The sequence below is a fragment of the Stegastes partitus genome, unplaced genomic scaffold (genome assembly GCF_000690725.1).
Source record: "Stegastes partitus isolate 25-593 unplaced genomic scaffold, Stegastes_partitus-1.0.2 Scaffold830, whole genome shotgun sequence".
NCBI classification, from domain to species: domain Eukaryota; kingdom Metazoa; phylum Chordata; class Actinopteri; family Pomacentridae; genus Stegastes; species Stegastes partitus.
In genome coordinates, this window is record NW_007578561.1 from 1 (window position 1) to 24,922 (window position 24,922).

The 24,922-nt window shown below is 40.1% G+C and overlaps 2 protein-coding genes across 2 annotated transcripts; both read right to left on the minus strand.

Annotated features, from left to right (window-relative positions):
• Positions 1–260: 260 nt before the first annotated feature.
• Positions 261–2,014, minus strand: LOC103365335 (heterogeneous nuclear ribonucleoprotein A0-like). The gene has a single exon (XM_008292756.1). It carries the CDS (start codon positions 1,934–1,936, stop codon positions 1,049–1,051), a length of 888 nt encoding a protein of 295 aa, XP_008290978.1. The 5' UTR covers positions 1,937–2,014; the 3' UTR covers positions 261–1,048.
• Positions 2,015–3,700: 1,686 nt separating this feature from the next.
• Positions 3,701–17,948, minus strand: maea (macrophage erythroblast attacher, E3 ubiquitin ligase). The gene is made up of 9 exons (XM_008292757.1): positions 17,870–17,948; positions 13,725–13,907; positions 11,200–11,403; positions 10,681–10,803; positions 9,265–9,341; positions 9,014–9,122; positions 7,288–7,421; positions 6,197–6,392; positions 3,701–5,657 (listed from the first exon to the last, which is right to left on the minus strand). The coding sequence occupies exons 1-9, from the start codon at positions 17,936–17,938 to the stop codon at positions 5,562–5,564; spliced, it is 1,191 nt and encodes a 396-aa protein (XP_008290979.1). The 5' UTR covers positions 17,939–17,948; the 3' UTR covers positions 3,701–5,561.
• Positions 17,949–24,922: the final 6,974 nt, after the last annotated feature.

Consider the following 24,922-nt stretch of genomic DNA (forward strand, 5'->3'; position numbering starts at 1 on the left):
AAAAAAAAAACAAAAAAAAAAACAAAAGAGAGAGAGAGAAAAAGAAAAACCACATAACTTTAAAACAAAAGGTCACACCCTACAAAGCCTACATGCATTGGCCGTGGGTAGACTACAACCATTCTGTAACCATTTCACCCACCTGAGAGTAAGGGAATAAACTGTGGGAATGATGCCATGTAACTAAAGAACAAGATGATGTCTTATAAACCTGTGGATGAACTTGAGGAAGCCTGGTTAAATAAGTAAAATAACTAAGCTAAGTGGTATAACGTTTTATTTAAAATGAACATACATAAGCATACCAAAGTGTTTTAACAGTAGGTTTTGTTCTGCAGACATGAAAGTATACAATATACATTAGATATTGCTACAGGTAGTGAAAAATGAACAATATTTAGACTGAAACTATGACTATGAGTGAGGAGTTTAAGTACAATAATGGGGAAGGAAACAAGGAAACTGGATCCTGCAGTATCACGTTCCCGCCTTTGCTGAATGATCCAGGTAAGTAATTATACAAACTGATATCAGAATGACATAGCTATGAAAACCACATAACATGCTTTCTCATCCTCATACATTGAAATCACACTAAATTTATTCCAGAAAACAAAGTCGAATCTAAACTGCGTAAAATGCAAATATTAAAATAATCAGAACTTGTAAGCAAAACAATCCTACATTGAAATTTCAAAACAACGAATGAACGCAAATAAAAAATAATTCAACTCTAAACGACAACTACACGCCAGTGGCGTGGTTACATAATAAAAGGGGATCGCTGTGTAATTCTTCGTTAATGTGTCCTAGTCGAACGGCAACAACTGCTGCTCGTTATTATCAGGTGTTCTGGGAAGTGACCTTCCTACCTGTTTGGGTTTTTGAGGTCTTCATTATGATAAGGGGATCTCTGTCCGTATCTCTGCCATGGTCGGATTGCACGGCAGACGCCTCGTTACTGACTTTGAGTTTTGGCGTCCAAATCCTGGCTGGGAGTAATTGGTGGCAGGGGTTGGGTTGGTTGCTTTCCACGGTGCAGTCTCATCTAGTAGCCGCCGCCGTAGGCCCCCCTCGGGTAGCCACCGCCGCCGCCTCTGCTGTAGGGAGCAGCGCTCCTCTGGCCGCCAAAAGGCCCTTTCATGGGACCGTAGCTTGAAGAGTGCTGGTTATAGCCGGTGCCAAAGTCGCTGTAGCCGTTTCCACCGCCATAGCCGCCTCCCTGGTCACCATAGCCCCCATATGGTCCGCCGTACCCTCCGCCGTATCCTCCGCTGCAGTTGTAGCCTCCATTTCCGTAGTTGTAGTTTCCGCCATAATCCCTGCCGTAGCCATTTTGACCTCCCCTCATGCCTCTACCAGGTCTTCCCCTCGGCGCCATCCCGGATCTGTTGGCTGCCTGCATCTCCTGCTTGGTCAGGGCTTTCTTTACCTCAACTTTGTGTCCATTGACGGTGTGGAACTTGACCACAACTGCTTTGTCGGCCGCGTCGTGGTCGGTGAAATACACAAAGCCGAAGCCCCTTTTCTTTCCCGTCTCCTTCTCCGAGATGACTTCGGCCTTCTCGATTTGACCGTACTGGGAGAAATATTCGGTCAGATGTTCCTCTTCAATGTCGTCTTTGAGGCCGCCAACGAAGATTTTCTTCACTTTAGCGAGGGCCTCGGGCTTGTTGGCGTCTTCTCTTGCCACAGCTCGCTTCACCTCAACCGCGTTGCCGTCGACGGTGTGCGGCCTAGCCGCCATTGCAGCGTCGGCCTCCTCCGGCGTGGAGTAGGTTACAAAGCCGAAACAGCGGGACCGCTGCAGCTGCTTGTTTACGACGACAACACAGTCGGTGAGCGTACCGAACCCCTCGAAATGCTTTCGCAGGCCATCGTCGTCGGTGTCCACGTTGAGTCCACCGACGAAAAGTTTACAAAGCTGGTCACTCATTTTCGAATACGCTGAAGATCTCCGAACGACTTCAACAATGCGCTGATCTCAAGATGGCGGAGGAGGAAGAAGGCGGCTGTATTTGTAGCGGACGAGCTGTGACGACGCAGCAGCTGAAAGTCGGCCCCGCCTTCTGTGCGCCGCTCTTCCTTCTTTTGTAGAAATAAGGACAGTCGATATTTTTGATTAAAACGTATGACATTACATTATTAAATGCTAGTGATTTAAAAATAAATAAATAAAAAAAAAACAATATAAATGAATTAACACCGTTTTAGTGTTTTTGATGCGCTACATTTGGGGAGGACAGCTTTGCTCTTATGGACCTGGCGTCCTAAACATGAAAACCAAACGACTGCCTTTCTTGAACATAAACTGATATCTAATATTGCTGCAACTACCAGTTATTTTGATTCGTAATCAATCGACTATTATCTCAATCAATTCATTAGTTTGGTCTTTGGATGTAAGAAAATAGTGGGGTTAGTGTCCTGAAGTCCAACATGACAAATGTGGACAGCCCAAAGACATTCAGTTTACTGTCACAGAGGAAATAAACCAGGAATTATACACTTTTAAGAAAGTGAAGAGAGAGAATTTAAAAGTTTCTACAATAAAAAAATAAATAAATAAAAATCAACTAGCAAAATAGCGGATGATCCATTTTAATAGCTGATAACTAGTACATTCATTGTTGCAGCTCTATTACCTGTTATCTACTTAAAGCCTCTGCTCCTCCTAAGTGAGGTTATAATGGTGCCTTAATGTTAAATGATGCATCATGTGTAAAGCTTAAAACCGGGGCCTCTGGTATTACTGGGTTTTTCTATAGGCTAAGTTACTGAGTTGCTGGTATCAGTAAATCTGATTTTAAAAAATCCTAATTTTTAGAATCATGACAGAGTGCAACAATCTGAGAACCAAACAGGATTTATGGATCAAATGCAGCTTTAAAGTTTGTGAGCTTTTTTTTGCAGAACATGACACCACTTTCTTTGGTGTTTTAAATTGCCTTCATTCTCCTTTATTATTATTAAAGAGCCACGTCGGAAAATGTATTGGTTGATGACATTTTGAAATTGTAATTTTAAGAGATAGAAATGTAAGAAGTTGCTGGTTTTCTACTGTTATTGCGATCTGAATATCTTTGGGTATTTTTATTGTTGGTAGGCCAAGGTAAGCAAACTGAAGGTGTTGTCTTGGGTTCTGAAAATGTACTGTATTTTTGCTATTTTATTTTTACAGAATAAAGAGAAAATGTATCTTATCCTTAAAGTTGTTCATTTCTATCTACTAACACACTTCATTAGTGGCTTTGTCTATGGAGCCTTTTTTTTTATTTTATTTTTTTTACATAGCAAAAGTGTATGATTACAAAGGGTTTTTCTTTTTTAAGTTTTGGCTTTTGTATAGAGCAACAAATAGATCCAAGTCAATAGTGTTGCCTCATCAATTTGCCAAGTTAGGTTTCTGTCTCTTTACTGCCATGAAGTCCACTTTGCAGGTGAATGACCAACCATACAGCACATCTGTATGCATGTTTTCCATTGCCGGGGACAAAAAACCACCCCCACGCAGAATGCTGACCTCCTTGGACAATAGAGAGGCAGTTTTAAGTGAGAGACGCATCACTTTGTTGAATTTCCATGTCAACAGAGTCCCAATTGCTCGGTAATCTCCTCACGCCTACCACACCTTATGGTAATGCTGGTTTTAGAGAGCCCACAGAGCAAAGCAGGTATTGCAAATAAAGAAACACTGAAATCAAAGTTCGCTGAAATCTTTATGAGACATATTGCTCATGAAACAATCCCTATTTCTATTCTACCAACACAAACACACAGGACAGTCTGTGTCTGCACAGATACAGTTCCAAATCATTGATGGACACAAATGAGGCGACTTAGTTTGTCGATAAACACCAGATGAAAGAAAAGACTGACCACAAAACTGATCATGTTAAACATAAATCTGCATTTTTGGATTGCGTTCTATGGGTGTTCAGGGTTAAATTTCAGTGTGATTTGTTGAAAATGAAGTCAAAACTCATTCTCTGTTTATCCACATTACATACCATCATCTACAGTAAGTTTCAAAGTCATAAAGGATGAGAATGAGTCACATTTTCAGGTGACCACAAGATTTTCCTTCTGACTTTGTTAGTAAAGGCAGGACTGGTAAATCAACAGTGTTGTGGAGGTTTTAACCATGTACTAAACAAAGGTTGGGCATGTGCCGGGAACTGAAGGATGTGATGATGAGGCTGGTGTACGCTGATGCTTCGTAAACCCTGTAGTGTTGGTGCTGCAAGCAGCTTTCGCATAGGCAGACAAAAGAATGAAAAACTATGAGCACAGTCCCTCCTTTTGTTATCTTGTTCTTCATTGGGAAAGCAGTAATCAAATTAAAACGATGTGCAATGTTGAATTGACAAAAATCACCCAGGGTCTCCTTTTTAGACAAAATAAATATCAAGCATCGATTGAAATGAAGTTAAGACCAAATCTCGCACACAACAAAGGAAGACAGTTTGTTCATTTGGAAAGAAAAAAAAAAACAAAAAACATCAGAGGTGATTTTTCTTGTTTGAATAGTTTGTTTAAATTTCATGATGGTAAAAAAAAAACAAAAACACCAGTCTGTAACTAATATCACCAATTGTGAAACTATAAGGATTTTCAGAAATGAAAAATTATACTGAACCAGTTAACTTGAGGATACTGCAGGCTATATCAAGTTTGTAACACCCAAGAAAAGACTTGTTCAGTTTACACAGCAATCTTCACAGAAGGTTAATCTTCATTGTCGTAACTTGTCCCTAAAACTCCTGAATGTATAAATGAGGATGATCAATTCCTATCTAATATTTACATTTGAAAAGGAGCCTACTGCAGCCCAAACTAGACTCCAGTTTCAGTCAACGGGAGGATAAAATTCAGAAGTTAGGCAGTTTAAAAGGAAGCATTTAACAAATTTCCCTCCAACAACCACTAAAAACATGGCTAGAAGACAAAGGGATGTTGACAGCATGCACCACATAATGAAATGTGAACAGGCAGTCATGTTTGTTTAGAAAAAGGCCCAAATCTTGAGTTAATCTGGTTAATGCATTGAGTTAATACGTCTCCGCCACTTGTTAAGTAACAAAGGAACACCACTACTAAAAGGAAAAAAAAAGTCCAAGTAACCTCAACAAGTTTTTTTTTTTATTTGTTGTAGTAAAATCAAACATCTACCTAGCAGTTTTTCACCCCATCAGTCCTTTTCTCTTGTCTCTAATCTTCAGAGTGAAGGCCTGTAAGATAATGACAATGTTGATAGTCCATGTGCTTGAATGGATCAGATCAAATGACTTCTAGCCACATCTAAAACAGAGTCTGAAAGGAGAAGAGCCCAGTTTCTGTGAGATCAAATGGGAGGGGAAACTGGATGCGCTGATGAATGGGGAAGGGGGACAGGGAGGCTTGAAGGGCATCTCAGGTATGTCTGTGGGGGGTGTGGGGGGTGGGGGGCAGAAGGGCACTGGATCACAGCTCCACAGGTGGCTCTGAGTAGGCCAGGTCACAAGTGATGGACAACAGGCCATATTTGATCTTGTCAACACTCAGTTGTTTCATCTGAGTGATCACATGATATAGACCTTCTCCGCCTGAGAGAAGTTGAAGACTTCTTTGGTTCTAGGACACACCACTTTGTCATCTTGACGAATGGACAGAAGGGACTGGAAGAGATAATAGACAGAGAACAATAAATTAAACATTACAGTTTTATGACTTGTGTCCATTCTGCTTTTTAACCCTGTGTAACTCAAAACCCACCAGCAGGTTTAAGAAACATAGTGCTTGAAAAAAAGTTATCAGAGCCACCATTTATCAGAACCAGAAACTGTGAAAACATAAAGAACTCTCTGATTTTTTTAACTTTCCCATCCCTGAACATATCATGTGTGACTTTAGGTTTCATTTGGAAAAAAAACTGTGAGCACTTGGAAAATTGTTGTACAAATTGTTGTCAGATGTTTTCAATTTCTGTTGAATAAATAAATAATTCAACTTCTGCGTTTTCTCTGTTGCATGATTAATTGCAAAGTAACTGTCACACTGAATGGAAGACATTTTTGAGATGTCTCTACTTCTTGGCTGTTCTGTTTCTTTTAAGGTGACTTTATGTGAAAAGAAGAAACAGCTTTGGGTTCAGAGAGTTGAAGTGATTTCACATTAACAGAAACAGCTTTACACAGTCCAAGGTGCAGGCACTTACATTGTAGCCATAGACGTATCCATTAGGCAGCATCATGGGAGGGTTGTTTTCATTCATGACCTCCCCAGAGATCTTACAGACTAGTCTGGAATTGGCGCAGTGGGCCATAGGTAGAGGCTGGGCCAACTTGTTAAGAGATTTACTGCACACTGGGCAGTCTGGGTTTTTAGAGGTGCCATCCTCCTTGTAGCACTGACTGGAACAGACATGGGCATTAAGGATCACAATGTACTTTAGGGAACATATTTCTCACTGTACGACATTATTAAGGGTCTCTCAGAGGACACCGTCCTAATGCCAGACTCAGACTACAGCAGTTTTGGGGAGATTTACCCCCGTTTCACCCCTCCCAACCATCGGAGGAGAAATCCAGTCTTGGACCTTAGTCTGATTTGATGTCCAGCCCAGATTATTTGGTAATGCGAGGGGTTTACGAATCCTGCCTTTAACCTCCCGAACTTGCATTGTGCAACGCCAGTAATATTAAACACCTCAAGTTCTCGTTGAGCAATAGACAACCTATGCTGATAACATCTCACAAACCATTTGATCATCCAGGTTCCTTGTTAAGCCTTGTGCTCTTGTTTTTTTTTCTAGCTCACTGCCAAGTATTGTTTATGTTAGAGCAACTTGTTGCACCGGTCTCTACTTTAAGATCTGTGGGTTGATACACTGCTCCCTCTGCCACAATAATCCTAATCGTATCCTGTCGGGTGACACACTGCTATTTTCAAATCTTGTCTCTATGTCTGAGATTTAAGGCAAAAACATCTTAAGTTTTTCCTCATGTGCTTAATGCAACCCCATTTTAATGTGTTAGGATTTTACAACTGCTGTAGTGCGAGCCGTCAATTAGACAGCGATGAGCAGAGATATCAAATAAGAAAAACTGTCATGTGTGATAAAATCCAGCCACAAGGTACACACCACAAAACTAGCAGAAGCTCACTACTTCATTTTGTCTTTGGTTCAAAACATGTGTCTGTTTACTTTATTCCCTTTAGAACAATGTCATGCTCTGCATTCTTAGACAGTTTAAGGAGTGAAAAATCACATGGGATGAGTAACTAAACACTTGACTCAAAGGATACGGTGTCTTGATGGCAGACAGACCAGCCTGTAGAGTGATAGTGAAGACAGAGTTGTTTCCCAGCTGATGCAGTCTGTAGTTGTCATATCGGAACTGCTGGATCAGTATCTTCCAACGAGCTAGATCCAGAAGATCCTAATGGAACAAAATACAAAAAAAGCAAAGTTTTTTTTACAACCACTTTCCCAAGTCAAGTAAATTGTATTTATATAACCCTGCATAGCAAATTTGCCACAAGGGGCTACCATCTTTACAGCAGAAACCATCCTCTAAACCTTGATTTGGGGGGAAAAAAATGGAAGAAACTTTTAACAAGCACAACTGAGAAAGTATCCTTTCTTTTGAAGAACAGACACGCATTAGATTATGTGTGTTTAGAAAAGCAACAGCAGATTTGCTATATAGATTATATGATGAAAGAAGACTAATAAGATGAACAAATGATGTTGATGCATTGAATTTGTAAGTCATGTGCCTGTCAATCATCACTGTAAGATTGGTATTTGTACTCACTGTGGTAATTTTTTTAAAGTCTCACCATGTAGACAAACATGTCATACAGTAAGGCCGTTTTATTGCATAATGATTAAAAAAAAAAACAAAAAAAAAAACAACACAATTTTGGCTTTCACTCTGGATTAAACGTGATACACAGTCATACAAAGGCTTTGTGTTTTGAGTACCAGCTTTGGTGCATCTGCCTATTCACATGTTAAGATGATTTTCAGTGACGTTTGTTTTGAGCATACCGATTAACAGCTTTCTGCTTCCCAAACACAGCTGCGCCTGCAGGCCAGAGTGTTTTCGCCACAAAGACATTGGAGCTCCAAATTCTAATGTCCACAGATGGTCCAAATTAAGTTACAATTGCATTTAAATTCCTGGTATTCAGCTCGAACCGATGGTGGCAGCGTTGTCACTCAGCCTGATTTTATATGTAATTATATTTAATATGCAGCTTTACACTTTCACAGCGATGTCATGTAGAGGAAATCTTCTGTAATCATCATCTAATTATGATTTCAGTATTGAGAAAACAGCTATGATAATAATGTAAGCTGTAAATGCACTGCCTTGCAAACATGCTGGCAGAAGTTCTCAGTTATGCTTCTGTCACACTGGCACATGTAGCTGGCAAAAATGTTTTAACAGTAGTCTGCTTGCTCTATCTTCCTTCCAAGCAGATAAAGCCAAATGCTTTATGAGATAAAGCACTGCTATCACGGTGCCATGGTACAACTCAGAGTTCTTTTGAGTGGGAATGGAAATTAAAAATAACACTGTTACTGATAGCAGATACCCAAGGACTAATCTGAAGTAGCACAAAGAGGGTTTTATTTTTGTCAAAGACAACAGAGGCCCTCTAGTGGCTGGTTTGCTGCTAGAACACATTCTCTGCTTGACCTCCATTAACACACACAACAATTTCAGTAGCATATTTTTTACTAATAAGCAAAGTTGATGTTAGACTATCTGGTAAGTTTTATACAATCTGTAGCTCATCACGATGAGTACATACTGTTGACAGCTCCATTTCATGACATGATAAATTGGGGTGTCCAAAGAGGCTCCAGTGTGTAAAGCTTTTCATAAACCGCTTTCAAAATGATAAAATCCCTAGCAGGTATAACACAGCACTGCTTGTGCTGTAAGTGTGCGACAGGGGTCCGACCAAATGACATTTTATCCATGTAAAAATTCACACTAGAAAAGAGCATTCGTGTTACCTTGTATGGGGAGATGTGTGTATCTGATGGGAAGGCCAGCATGCCCATCACCTGCCGAACCTCATCCAACTGTCCACCTTCTGCTTGGCTGAAATGCTTCCTTGCATGTCTGTTAGACACAAACACAAACTCAGTACTTGTCGTGTTTCTAATGTGGAAACGCAACAAAGTGGTTATCATAATGGTTAAAAAATTGTGAAGGGGTCTATAAAGACGTAAGTTATGTGTGTGTTGTGATTCGTGTCAAGTACCGGACTGCATCCATGCGTTTGTTTTGTCTGATGAGCTCGATGAATTCCTGGATTCTCAGACTGAACTCAAGACAACTCTGCCAAAAGAGGAGTAAAAAGTTGAAACCACTGAAAGCGGTGCAAATCCCCCACAATTCATCTTTTACCAATTGATGGCTCAATGATGAAGCAGACAGAAAACTGATCCATTTTAAACATCTTCTGCAGTGCTATTCATGCGAAAAAGCTGACTGTCAAAGTAACAGCTAACCAGGAACCTTATTATGTGTTGGCGCAGGTTTGAACTCTTTGTGGTTTAACAGGATAATCTTAGGATTAACACTTTAACTTGCTGCCACTCGTAGCAAAACCCCAAGAAGAGTGATTAGATCTTAACTGGCTGTTTCGGACAAAACAAAGTGTTGTTTTGTTCAAGCACTGATTCTTGTTTAGTTAGAGCAGAATAAGGCATGTACGGACCAATAACAGGGTTTCTTGAGTTCACCAAGTTAAACTTGTGGCTCTTATTTATAACACACATATCACTGAAAAGCAGTAATGATGATGAAGCCTAAGTTGTTTACCAAGTGCATGAACGTACTTACATTTGTATCTAATTTTACTCAGTACTTCCCACCAGCAGTAAATAGCAACAATTCCTAACAATATCTTTCACTAATAACTACACATGACCTGGACCAGGATGAGAGGCAGAAAATGGACGGATGAATGGGTGTGTGGATGAAGCGGGCAAAACTTATCCCAATTATAAAAGAAAGATCCACACATAAATATTTAAGGACTGGAACAATAGTGCTGGATGTTCCACTGCCAGGTTGGACTAAAGTCACATAAAAAGGACTAACAGTAGGACCTACAACAGCCCAGAAACAAGAACTGTGCTCAAAAACTGTTAAATCACTCCGCACTACACAAGATGTAACTTGTACTGGACTAATTCAGCCGTATCTGTTGGAACCAGAAACCGATTCTGTGGAACAGTAATGATACGGAAAGTCCCGCCCTATAAACTGATTGATTATGAAACTCTAGAAATCTAAATCTGTGTTCCTGAGACACACTTCAGCTGCATGGTGCTTAGTTATGGTGTTGAATGCTCATTTTGCTCATGAAAAGTCTTTTAGCATGTAAAAAAAACAAACAAAAAAACCCCCACATGTTCATGTTCAGAAAATAAATTCTCTGATGGGTCTTTAAAGTCATTTTCAACATAATTTTTGACAACTATAAAGGACTTCTCTTGGGAATACTGCAGATACATTGAACAAGTATTTGCCCACACCGTTTAGCTTGCTTCATATTATCTATATTGTTGACTTAAACCTATTTTTTGAAATGGCTTTAAAGTATATGTCAGGCCCCAATTTAATCTTTTTTAAATTCACAAAGCTAAACTTTTACTCGCAAATAAACTACCTTCATCTTGCGGAGGCGGGACTTGTTGTCGTGGCACCAGGCCAGGCAAGTGGCTGTCTCCTGCCTCTCCAGAGACTCCTCCACCTCCTTAGCTGTGAGGAACATCTCAATGTTCACCAGATCCTAAAAACAAACCACAGGCAATCAGAAGAATTTAAAAAAAGAACAAAAGAGAAGTTATACAACTGAAGGCAAGATATAAGGTAAACTCTGTGGGGACTATTAAATTCTAAAAACTAAATTGAGTACTCCAGTTAACAGGTTTTTTTTAAACAATAAATACTGTACATTAACAAGTCACAGCACTCAGTAAATGTGCAGATAGTTAAAGTTTCCAGCAGCATCAGTGAGTATTACTTGACCATGTCATTTAGTTCTGTATGAGATGTTCTTGCATACATGTTACTGCATGTGGAGTATGGATTTCGATTTTATGTGCACTTCTTTTATATAAACTTTAAGAACTTTTATATTGTCACAAGGACCTTAGGACAACATAGGACTTTCACCAACAATTACCTCTATACCGCTCTGTCTGGCCAGTTTAACAGCTGTGTTGTAGTAACCGCATCGCAGCAGATGCTCCACCATCATGCGGTCCATGCGTTTTTTCTTCCACAGATTGACTGAAGCCGGCTGGTCGCTGCTGTGCTCCTTCAAATGCTCGATGCGGCGCTTACACAGTTTGGCACTCTCGTCTTCTGCTTGAATGGACTCGGCCGCCTACGGGACATAGAATCCAGTACAATTAAGAAAAAACTGTTGAATGCACTGAATGTAAAACAGGTGCAAGTTGAAATTAATAGATGGTCAAAAACCCTTAATAATATAAATTAATTTATTGCAAAATGTTGGGATCATAACAAGAGATCAACCAGGTTTTCCCATTTCTGGAAACTTGTGCTGAGAAAGTTAACTAAGCAGTAATTACCTGAGCTGATTATGTTTATGACATAACAGAGCTGGTGTTACAATCACCAAAGAAATTTATAACCTTAAAAACTGTTGAGTCTGTACAGATAAACTGTTAGAAGAAGGAAGTAAGTTGCATATCCCAAACATAAAGGCTCACACAAATTTAGAACTATATTCCCACTGCTACATGATCTATTTGTGCCAGAAATTGCGAAACATGAGTAAGGAAACTGTGCCCTTTATCACATAATTATCTCATATGTTCACTGTTCTTTGCACCCTGCTGTTTAAGATTAAATAATCTAAACAGCACTGCTTTTGTTCTCTAGTTCATTCTGCTTTGTTCACTTGCACAGATTTTATTTTTGGCTTTTGGAAAACTCCTCACTGTAGGAAAAGGTTCCCACACCCCCTGCAAATCAGCACAGTATGCCCTATCTTTGAACACAATGATGATGTCTGTTCTGAAAGCACCTGCTGAACAACATGTTGGCAAATAGCAAAAAAAAAAAAAAAAAGTGCACAAGTGTGCTTTGATTGCTGTTTTTGTGTGTTTTTTTTTTTTTGAAAAGGCTGTACAGAAACCAACCAGGCAGCATTCCTTGGCAGACAAATACAATCCACCAAGGCCGCAGGTTTACCATTATAAAGAAACCACAGTCACAGTGAAGGGCTTTTGTTAACAGGAGCAAGTTATGTAGCTTTTAATAGTTGGCTCTGGCTGAAGTGAGATCTTATTTGCAGATGAAATACTGCTGCATAGTGATACTGAGCATAATGACCCTTATGTGGTTCGTTCTGCCGTTCTTCTGCACAATATTTTACAAATTGGTCGGGATCCGACACGCAAGCCACCAGACTGTGACTAAAATTTTGCAGAACCAGCAGCCCTGTGGTAATGTTTTCAATGTCAAATACGGGGTGTCTGTGTCGACAATGACACAGACTTGAGGCTGACTTTTACTCAAGTTGAGCAAACCTGTAAAACAAGAAAAACACAAGCTCACAGAAATGTTTGACCTGCTCCCCCCACAGTTAACGTACTGTCCCCTTTCCTCAAACAACACGAGTACTTTTTAGACAGACATACAGAGTTTCTTATCCCTTATCCACCTTTATTTAGTACCACTTTCTAAAGGTGCATAAATGTAATTCCCAGAGGTTGTCTCTGAACCAGGTGGACAGCAGTGGAAACAAAAGCAGAGCCTTGGACAACAGTAAAGTTCAGCCACAGGTCAGTAAGATCCTGTGTTGGAAAAGGTCAGCACCAGGGCCAATACCAGTACTTGATTTTTAATAAACACAGAGGAATGGGTGAGTGTAGGGCTTTCTTAAATGTAAAGTCTATTTTATCTTCTAATAAATAAAGTTTAAGTGTTTGTCTTCCTCAGAGCTTTTCAAAGTAAGATGAAGATCTCCTGGCCTTCTGCAAACTGTTTCATCTCTATCCAAGGCCAAACTTCAAACATAGGGCCCAAACATTTGAAAACAGTGGCCTTTAAGTCGATTAACAACAGAGAAAACAGAACTAAAAACAGGAAAACTTTCCACAAACAAAGCTGACATAGTTGCACTAGCCAGCAATGTTGAGCCAATATTTTTGTTGCCTCTGATTATCTCTGTGATCGCTATGTTGTACAAAAGCAGTTCTCTTAAAACATAAATGGAGAGATATGACACTGACAAAAGCTCCATTGTGTGCTCAGCTTTATTGGGACACAAGATAAGCAACCACAGAGACAGAGGCAACAGAGCTTTACTCTGCTGGGGTCAAACAGAAAATGTGAAAAAGCTGTTTGTTTAAAGGATATCTGTCCACTCATAATAACAAAAATGGTGGCAAAGATCTATTTTGTTGGCTGTTGCTTGTAAGTGAACAGAAATAGAAAAAGATTTAGGCACTTCTGTTTTGCACTGAAGTGTAGAAAATAAATATTTAGAAATACTATCTTAAAAAGCTTCAAATTTCACTCCTTTAGCAAAACTCAGGGAAGGAAACTGAGCAAGGCTCCCTCGCCAATCTGGAGGGACGCAACAATTGCAGTGAGTTATGGCTGCATGTGATTGTACATACACAAACATGGAAAAATGTCTGTGTGTGTGTGTGCTTGTACATCTGAAGAGCTCACCTTCCTCTTCAGGGCACTGAGTTTCTCCACCACCCCATCCAGCAGCGACACCACAGAGTCGACCACCGGAAAACTGCTCAGCGTCTTCTCCAGCTCCGCAACCACCATCGTGACGTGACTCGTCTCCCTGTCGATGTTCTTCTGAGCCGCTCTGAAACGTTTGTTCAGAGTCTCGTATGGCACCTGTAAAGAAAAGCCCATAGGATATTTAACATGTTGTATTAGACGCAGAAGTTTTGTGGCAGCAAAGGACAAGTACACAACTTTTACAATTACACATACTGTCATTGCAGCTCAGTAATAAGGAAATAACCCCGAGCTGATGAAGGTAAAAGGTTGTTTACATAGCAAAGCTGTAATTTATGTATTCTGTCATCCAGGCCTTCTTGCTTCTGGTGTCTAGACCATAACTACTTTTAATTTCATCTGGTGTTATGTTATGCATCCTTCCAGTACACCCATTATTCATACTGCATCAGCTTGAATCAACATGATAAATATAATCTAAAGATTAAACAGTCTCTAATATATGCTGTGACCAACTCTAACTAATGATGCATTTGGAAAAAGCTCTGGCCTTGCAAAAGACATTCACACTAAACATTTTTTACATCCTTTTAAGTTTCTGAAAAAACTTCCAACTTTTCATCAATCTGAGCCAAAACATGGTTACCTTCCACACACTGACCGCACTGAATTTAGAAGCCTTCTATATGTCCTGCAGCAAAGCAGATTAAATAATATGAATAATAATGTGACTGATCGATCTCTGCTTATTTATTTTAGAACAGTAATAAGTGAGCGCCTCATCCAGATCACAAAGAGGACTTAACAAACAAAACAGCAGAAAAAACTAAAGAATGTGCCCTTTACCAGTTAACACACAGTGGCATGTAGCGAGCATGTACGCTTCTCGGGTTCGAACACACAAAGAATAATGAAAACACAGCGTAAAATATAGCAACAAAACAGCATTTGTAACCACATCATTTCCCATACAAACCTTGTTTAACCTTACACAAATGATGTGTGTATTGAACAAGATCTAGAGACCAGTATCAATACGTAAACTAAACAGCAAGGTGCTTCTCTTCCTTATTCTACAATCGAGGACAACTTTGCAAATAACTGAACTACTTTCATGTGACCCTTGTGGTTCCTTGTCTTAAGATATTGCTTAAAAAGACAAGGAGAGTGAGAGGCGCTTTGCTCCATTGAAAGATTTTTTTTTCTTCTTTCAAGTTAGAGCCAAGTTAATTTCACAGATCACTAAGATTGAGGAGGAAAATTATGTAAATGTGCAAACATGAGAGAATAAATCTTGCTGGAATTTGGGAAATCCAGCTCTAAACTAAAGTCCCAAATGGGATTCTATGTCTCAGAGATTTAACTGTGCCACATAACAGATGAGTATGCACTCATAAGCATTCTTGAGTCTGCTGTTGGCAGAAACAGGTATATTCTGCTTAGGAACGTGCATGACCACTGCATTGCCTTTACATCAACCCCTTGAGCGTTTTTTCCCCCTTGATGATTCGTCAAAATCAGAATTTGCTACAGACGTGTTTTGCTTGACCAGCGAACAACGATTGCTTTGTGCCACAGACTACCAAATCAATCAGTTATAATTGACGGTTTTCCTGTGCTCCCACTTGCATTTAAAAGCTACATGGACTTCAGTCGATCATTGTTACGAGATATGTTTGCCTTATGGCACAAAACCTACACCGGCAAACAGTGTTCTGGGAAACATTGAATTTATATCTACATTTACAAACAAACACACTGTCTGTGGAATAATAACATCATGGACAATACCTGATCAGCTGATCAGACATATTGGACTGCTACATCCCAGACGATAGTGCTATTCCATCTATGCCAAACTAGTCAATATCTTTGGCTGTTGGTCCTTTCAAGCAATGTTGCAATCAAGGTGATAAGAAGCTACAGACCTTCAAATAATGATATTTTATCCGTTTACAGCTTTTTCAGTAAGAATAAGAACATTTACTACATCATGATAAACACTGCTCACATAATTTAAAAAGATGTATACTACAACATAATCTACATTGGCCCACATTGGAAAATAGGTGAGGAGGTGTGGCAACATGTGCAACACATTTTGGCTGTAATTCAACTGCAACAAATCTGCTATTAAAGTGGCCATTTTTAGAAAACTGAAACATTGCCTTTTTGATTATGACTGGCTCTTAGACCTTATATATATATTCTATACATATAAATTAAGTATTACCGTTTTCTACATGACCTTGATTTACTTGACAGTGGACATGTAAATTAGCCATGAACACGTTTTCAACATTATTACGCTGACACTGAGTATAATGGTGTGTCTTTCATGATTTATTAAGAGGTGGATCATTGCAAGAGACACAGACAGGCTCACTCCAAACAGTGAACATTACTCACTCGTGATCATCAGAATATTAACATTCCTCACCGCATGGCTCAGGTGATGTATAGTAACCCTATATGACCATTCTGACTCTCCTTGAATACAAACCCTTTGTTAAATACGCAACATTACAGTGTCATTAGACTGTGAAGGGCCTATATGTTCAGCATTTAGATTAGTACCCAACACGTTCACAAAGCCTAGACCCTTTCGTATGTAAATGAGTAACTACACATATTTCAGGGTTACTATTTCTATTGAGAATGCACTGAGCAGACATCCACAAGGACAGAATATCCAACACATAATGTAATTATTTGGTGATGCAGATTAGAGGCTTCCTCAGTGACTGTGTCAGGCAACACTGTGAAATTATAATTCTGCTCAATATAGCTCCAAATGTAATCAACACTGCTCTCCTACAGATGTAGACTCCCATTTGATGCCAATTATAACCATCACTCCTGTCTTAAAATGGTGCCCATCATCTTACTGCAGCATCCAAGCAAAGACAGACACATCCCCAAACCACGGCCATGCATTCTGCACACAGAGACATCTTAACATCGCCAGCAACCACCAAATGCCTAGTTCTATTCATCGTGGCAACGTTATGTCATTAGTTACTACACAAAAGCTGCCAATGCGTTGGTACTCACAGCCGTGCTTTACACGACGACGCTTGTCTTGCTGTGTGAGACGGCTGCACACAGGAAGCAGCCCGGACTTGTTTCAGCTCGTCTTTTAGCAGTGGTGTCGCAGTAACGTTATGTGGAATGGAGGAACAGTGCGTGTGTGTGCGGCAGCAGCCTGTGATTTCTCTCACTGGCCATTTTGAAGTGCAGAGAGGCAGCAGCAGCAGCAATCTGATGACACTGCGCTAACTCGCAGGACCGCTTCCCTGCCTAACAGCGTGGGGTTACAGGCTCTCCCCCGGCGATTTCTACCCATCTATCTCCCAAACGGCCACAATTTGCATGCTCGACGTTACGTACCGGGTAGGCTACTCGTCTGTCGCGACGATAGAGATGGCTAATGCTGGTTTTTCTTACCACAGCCACCTAGCTAACGTTAGCAGGCCAATCACGTCTGCATGTCATTTCTTTGACGCCGTGGCTGTCTGCAGAAGGGACGAGCAACCATGTTGTTTCATGCTCTGCCAGCGATAACACCAATCACGCCGTATATATCATTCTTTATGCGAACATTTCGCCTCTTTTTCCAGCGTGAGCAGGCTAACGCAGCCGTTAAACGTGAGCACACATACACCAATCAGTTCGCTGCCACTGCTGTTACATGTCAAATTATTGTAAAGTCAGATATGTAGGTAGGTAGCGTCCACTGACTAGCCTGACAAGGACCATCTTGTCCAAACCAACAGGCTTAAACTTCAGCTAACAGCTTCTCGGGCCCTTAGCGCACTCAACGTTATCAACAAAAACTCACCAAAGCAGCAGACAGCCAGCTAACCTTCCACCAGCTCGTGTTATTTAGAGAACTACTCATTTTTTTCTATCGCTCTCCGAAAACAGGTAGTTTGTAGACGCTAGCCACCTGGCTAGGCTAGCTCAGCTAACGTTAGCCTCCCTGGCAAGTTCGCTTCCCCTCGCTATCTAATGAACTGCTAACTCACATTTTCCACACAGCATCGCACGCATCGCGTATTTCGGCAACAACAGAACCGCCACACTATCAATATATATCAGTTCCTGTTGTTGTTTACCTTCAGGGTGGGATATTCTTGGACTTTAAGAGCCATGGACAGTTGAGATGCTGTCTCTTGCACCGCCATCTTGGTTTTGTGGTTTTCTTGTGGTTGTTTGTGTTTTTTTTCTATCAGCTCAGAATGGCCTCAGTGCTCACTACCGCCATCTGCTGACACGGTGTCAGCACTGACCCTGTGTGTGCTTTGTTGCATGCCTTTTATATCCATACTGAGCAAAAATATAAACACAGCATGTAGTGCTTCATTGAATTCTAACTATTCTTTGCAACATGCTGGAATGAATATTTGTTGTTGACTTCACACATCTATTTAATGAGACAGGTGCGTAGATGAGGGATGAGCGTATTCAAAAGTTATGTTTTGGTGCAAATGGTTTGGTATAAAGAGAAGCCATCTTAAATAGAACGTGGATGTATCCAATCAGTATATTCTCACATACTACTGAAATGCAAAATATGAACTTTAAATAACATACAGAAAGTAAGAATCATAAATATATCCCAAAAGTTGTTTGCATCAACATGGGTAAAATCCTAGGCTATGAATGGGCTAAAGCCACATTATTAAAAACCTTAGACTTACAGTTTGCATATTGCATAGCTAACACTGTGATTGCAATGTACAAATGGCAGAAATGAAGTAGCATTAACCCTCCTATTATCTTTGGGGTCAATTTGACCCCATTCAATGTTTAATGTCTCTAAATAAGTAACTGACACATTTTTTTCAGTTTTATTTAAAGGGATATTTACACATAAACTTAGGTACCAAAGTTAATGATGATAATTTTCTGGAGGTTTAAATTGCTGGGGTCAAATTGAACCCAAGGATAAAAGATGACACTAAACTTGAAGGTTTAACATCGCATAAAGGACAGGTAAACATCTATAACAATTAGCAACACAATTACTCGAGAGAGCCTCCCAGTATACTATATAAATAGACATGGCATCTCTACAACAGCATGGACGTCATGAAAACAACAGCCCGTTCGCTTCTTTCTCTTGTCATCTGTGGCATCGTGTCATTTATGTAAAGCTACATTTTAAGGTGACCTTTTACAGTCACTGGTCACAGGCGTCTCTGTGTACTGCTCACACTATCTGATCATTGTCCTTTAAAGCCACACCTGATTAGAGTGTGGATTAAATCAGTGGTCAAGAATTTGTCTCCCCTAAATTGAGCCATTTTTTTAAAGTCACAACAATACAAATTAGGTTTTTAATTTTATTTTTTTAAGTCAGAGAAGAAGACCGTTTGCATGCTGCGTTCATATTTTTGATCAGTGTAAATTTAGGAGCAATAACAATGCAAAGGTGTACTCAGCAGTTCAAGTGATGTCAAGAAAACAAGCAGTTATACAGCCAAGGCTGAGCTTAGGAGCAACAACACTAAAAACCTTACCTCTTTGAACAGCCAGAAAAAAATACATTTTACTACTGACACATTCCTGCAATAAAATCAGTGACTGCAGCAAGCAAACAATAATCAGTCTGTGTTTTTTTACTCATATTTTTCTGTTTTTACAGGGTTGCTGGCTTTTCATCACCCAGTTCAAGCAGAGGTAAGTTTGAGCCTCGTCACTCACTTATTACATTTAAATACAGTAGAAATGCAGTTTAGCAAGAACAGACTGGGAACACTGGCTGCCAAAGTGGTGTGATGCTGAAACAATTGTTATTTGAGAGAAAATGTACAATTACGTTAATAATCAGGCTAAAATTCACTGTTTTCAGCTTCCCAATTGCAAATATGTCATTACTGCTCTATATTATCATGTATCCTATATTCTAAAATCATTGTAAATGTAGTATTTTGGGGGGTGACGAAACAAATTAAGCGAGTAAAGATGTCCGTGAGGCTCTGGTAAATTGTGTACATATTTTAAAACAGTTTTAAAAAATGATTCATCATATTAGTTGATGGTGCAAAGGTATAACTCACATTCATATTCAAGTAAAACCTTTCTGCATTATCAAAAAAAAAAAAACAGACGGAAATATAGACCCAAACAAGCATGATGGGACCTGTAAACTAAGATTTTGTTGAACAACCCTTTGAGGCAATCACTGTAATCTAGAGTTTTCTGTAACTCTCAATCAGACTTCTACACCTGTTGACAGGTATTTTGATTTTTGCCCACTGCTCATCAGCAAAGTGCTCCAATTTGTCCAGGACAGTTTTGTTTGTTTGTTTGTTTTTTAATTATTCTTTTCAACCACAATTCAAAAGCAATGTCGTATTTCACTAAATTATAATTTAGCAAATTACTATTTATTAGTACTTTTTCAAGTTCCAAGTAATTGAAGGAACAACGGGAAATTTGCCCCATTTTTTTAAATGGAAGGATATAAATACATTTGAGGACGACTGTAGGTCTTCACATCTTGTTTTTCCACATAGTTTCAAACATTATTCGAATTTACAAAAGTTAGCATGCACTTGTGAAATCTAAATTTTAAAGCAAAAAAAAATGGCTTGACATCAGTGAAGTTGAAGTAATTAGATTTAAAGATGACTCAGTTCCTCTTTGGAATCCAGTGTGTAGTTTAGTTTAAGGACGTCCACCTAAAATAAAAAGTGAAACCTATGAAGAGAATAAATGATGAAATTAAAATCAAAGAGAGATTTTACTGGCTGTCCCCTGTGATGAAGCGTCTTTATCATTAGTGAAATACTTCAGCCTCGTGAGATATTTTAAACACAATCCACAAGTACACCAAGTAAATCTCTCCTCCACCAGTTTCATATCATGGCCACATTTCTTTTCCTGTGTGAGTGAGAGCGCCCTCCCCCCAGCTGCACCGAACATACTGCTATTGGCTGCGGGCCAGTGCTGGGCTGTGCTGATTGGCTGGCACTAACTGTAATCACTTACAATTGGCCCATTATCTGCTGCATGCCACACCCCCACCCCACACCCCCACCCAGCTTTGGAACAAAGTGGAGCAGTGGACACACAGAGAGGAAGGTGATGCAAGGTTTGTGATGTATTTTTGGCCCCGTATCGAGTACTTCCTGTGTGTAATTTGCGTGTGAATGTGTGGGTTTATGTGACAGTAGTGGCTGTGCTTACAGCTTGGCTCTGTGCTGTGTTTAGGCTCTGAAGAGATAACTCTGTGCCAAGCCAAATAAGGGGGGAAATAACTCTGTATGTGTGCGTGTAGTTACAGTATGAGAGCTTGCTTGTGTGTGACAGTATGAATATATGAATATGTTTATTTTGATTTGTGTGCCACAGAAGGATTTTTGTTTATTCATGAAGAAATTCCCAGAGAAATGGCTTTCACTGCTTCTTTAAAGACAGATTTTGCCCAAGGGGTTTTTGAAATGTTGCTGCAACTTACGATTAGTCTTTAATTATGACTATCAAATTCTATCTTTAAAAAAAAAAACATTTTATGTAAAGTCCAACATGGAAAACCACCATGTGAAACCTTTTTGTTGAAATTATGTTTTTAAAGGGGCTTTTTATTGCCCTTTTTTTACAAGCCAGTTTCACAAATTCCTAAAAACAACAGGGATGGGCTATAATTTGTGTGACAAATTTGAAAAATGTGAATCTGTGATTGTTGATATTTCTCCTTTTTAAGACTTTGCCAACAGGGCATTTATAAAGAAAGGCTTTAGAGTAGAGCTGGTTGCTTCTGATGGTTAGATTTAAAGGTTATTCATTATGTATGATAATTAGATACTGTCAAAAGTTTAGTTAATCTGAGCTTCATACATCACAGGTGTATCGGATGCGGTACTTCCTCTTTGAAGCTTTATAAAAACCAGACTGCGAGATATGGAACAGGGGATTAATTAAGCAAAAGAAAAATAATGGCCATCATTTTTAAAGAACCCATATTTTGCACATCTACGGGTTCATAATTATATTCCTTGGAGTCGACTGGAACATGTTTATATTCTTTGATGTTCAAAGCAGAAACAAAAGCTACATGTTCTTTGTTTAAGGACGGTGGTGAGAACCGTTGCTAGAAGGTCCTGGGTTTGAATCTTGGCCTCGGGTCTTTCTGTGTGGAATTTGCATGTTCTCCCTGTGCCTGTGTAGGTTCTCACTAGGTTCTCCGGCTTCCTTTCCCAGTTCAAAAACATGCTGAGGTTAATTGGTGATTCTAAATTGTCCGTAGGTGTGAATGTGAGTGTGCTTGGTTGTCTGTCTCTAAGTGTAGCCCTGTGATAGACTGGTGACCTGTCCAGGATGAACCCTGCTGTCACCTTGAGTCAGCTGGGATAGTCTCCAGCCCCCTGCGACCCTAGTGAGGATTAAGTGGTGTATAGATAATGGATGGATGGATGGAAGTGTGCAAACATGCACAAAAGGCAGCTACATAACATCAAAAAAAGGAAACACCCCTGTCGAGTAAAGGTTCTTCAATATATTCCTGGATGGTGGTGGTGGTGCCTTTTTATATTATTATTATTATATTTATGTTTTGTATGGGAGTGGAAACATAACAGATGGGCCTTTTCCCACCATTTCATAGACTAGAAATTAATGAAGAATATGATTTGCAACTTAACCAGTAAAAAACAAATCTTAGTTTGTTTTTGGCAAATTATATACTTCTGTTAAACTAAAAAAAAAAACAAAAAAAAACACACACACTTGACATAAGTCCAACCCCTGAATTATCATTTATCGTCTTTGTTTAAAGGTGGACTATGCAAGAACATATTTCAAACATCAGTTTAGCAGCAAATAACTATCCGCTATGTGAAGCTATAGTGGAGTAAAGATGTCTTCGTAGGAAGTGATGTCATTCAGTTTGAGTGTGTTGTCATCCAAGCTTTGCCGTTCTGATTTGGTGGCCACATGTGTATACTGGTGCTTGTGAGTTCCTCTCCTTGTGTAAAACAACAGCTCCCACATTCCACTGGATTCAGTTGGTGCACAAAGGATTTAAAGTATTTTTTTTTGATTATGTGCATTTACCAATTAAAATAGAATTTAAGCTCAGCTCTACTGTGATTTCGTGGCTCTCCTTGTATCTGTTCAGCTCTGGTCTGTGTGTGTGTGTCTGTTTTCACCCGTGGGTCTCTTCTGGTTTGTCCATGAAGACACCTAATCTAGTCCGAACATGTGTGGAAACAGACACACAGGGAGCGGAGCAAAGAGGTAGGCAACTGAACATGACGTTCCTTAAACTGGCAACCACTTGTCAAGGCCATTCGATGTATTTTAAAATGCGTGGTCTAATGGTTGTGGCTGGATTACATTTTGTTGCCTCTCATGTACACAACCTTTCTAGCAGTACATAAAGGTGATGGGAGGATGGAGGTGTGGACCTGTTTGCATTGAGATGCCTGAGCTCTGGCGACATCCAGTCGTTGTGGATGTCACACACGGCACCTTTAAGGGTTTTAGAATAGCTACTGATGCAGCTGGTGTCAATCTCTCCTGGCTATGATTCACTCATCTTGACTAGAAACGTAAAACACCATTTGTCCAGTTTTATGTCAGGATCTATAACCCTCAGACCTCACACCATTTTACTGAGGTCTTACAATGTGGTGTTTCACCTTTATTCTCTGTAAACAAGGGAAAAGAGAAGACACACAACACAGGTTGCATGCCACGTTCCAACCATGTAGGTGGCTAATTCTCAACATGGATATTATTAACTCTTCTTTGTGTACTTCATCATCCACCTCTCATCTACCCTTCCTCCCTCCCCTCCCATTTCTTTCCCAGCAATCTGACCCTCTCTCCATCCCTCCTGTGGGTACCTCCTATTCTACCTTCATCTTCCCTCCCTCACCTCTTTCTGCTCCACACGTTAGATTCTTCATGCCTGCGGTACCCATCTCCGCCTACAGTAGATTAGATTGCTAGTTTCTGCAGTATCTGCTCCCTCCTCTGTAAAGGCATCCACATTGTTCCGCAGCTCACTGTCAGTATCCATAAATCCAATTTGTTGTCCATGTGTGTCTCTGTATGTGCCTGCATCTGCATGTTGTGCTGGGTAGTGTGTGTTTGTAACTACAGTATGTGTGCTTTTAGTTGAATACCTTCGAGCGCCTCGTGTGTCTTTCTTGTATGTGTGTACACGCTTGGTTGCAGCAGCATTATTTAGCATTTTGTATATCTGTATCAGTACATTTGTTTTTTTGTTTTTTTTTCATGCAACCGCTTGTGTGAGTGTGTGTGTAATACGCTTGTATCTCTGTGCATGTGCCGGCGTGCATCCTGGTAATTATTTGTGGGAGTGTGTGTGTGTGTGTGTGTATGTGTGTTAACGATAGCTTTAGGTCTAGTTGGCTGTCAGTCTTGATAAGGCCAGCGGTTGGGGAGGCGTTAGTCGGGGCTGCTGCTCGCCTGGCCTCCGCGTGGTGGATCTGCTGAGAAGGAGCTGAACCATTAGACACGCTGCAGTGACTACAGAGAGAAAAGAAGGAGTGGGAGGGTGGAGATGTATGGTGTAGAAAGCCTGAGATGGAAAAAAAAAAGAGAGTGAAAGAGATGCGGGAATGAGGAACGGGGGGTTGGGGAGGTAGGGTTGCAGGCAGGGGGGTGCTGATGGAGTGTGAATGAGATCGAGAGGGAAAGAAAACAGAGAGCGAGATGATCAGATCAGATAGAAGAGCAGGAGGTGAGGAGAGAAGGAGGGCAGAGGCAGACAGAGGGGAGATGAAGGCAGATGGGTAAAGAGAGGTAGAGGGAACGAAGAAAGAGAGAATTTGGAAAAAAAAAAAAAAGGAAACAGAGGGTATGGAGTGATAAGGAGAGGAAGGGGTGTGACTGCTTAACACCCAGCCTTACACAAAATGCTTGTGAATATCACTGCTCCGTTCGAACACGTGAAAGACTCAAGTGTGAAATTAAATACACACAATGTTAGGTGTTAAAATCCTCCTATCTTGAATCCCTTGTTTTTCCTTTCTGTCTTCTCTCTCCCCTTCCATTCAACGTTTTGCATCATGAGTGCCGTTAAATAGTCGACCAATCATTACTTGTTCCTTTATTCTAAGGAGCACTTGTTCTTTCTCCCCTCCATCAATCTATTCTTCCCTTGAGTCCACATATCGTATCCCTGCGCTGTC

Excerpts from the sequence above, each read along its gene's own strand:
- maea (XM_008292757.1), bottom strand. The coding sequence starts at position 17,938 with ATGGCGGTGCAAGAGACAGCATCTCAACTGTCCATGGCTCTTAAAGTC. Across the intron at positions 11,404-13,724 it reads TCAGTGCCCTGAAGAGGAAG|GCGGCCGAGTCCATTCAAGC; the intron begins GTGAGCTCTTCA and ends TATGTCCCGTAG. Across the intron at positions 7,422-9,013 it reads CACACATCTCCCCATACAAG|GATCTTCTGGATCTAGCTCG; the intron begins GTAACACGAATG and ends TTGTTCCATTAG.
- LOC103365335 (XM_008292756.1), bottom strand. The coding sequence starts at position 1,936 with ATGAGTGACCAGCTTTGTAAACTTTTCGTCGGTGGACTCAACGTGGAC.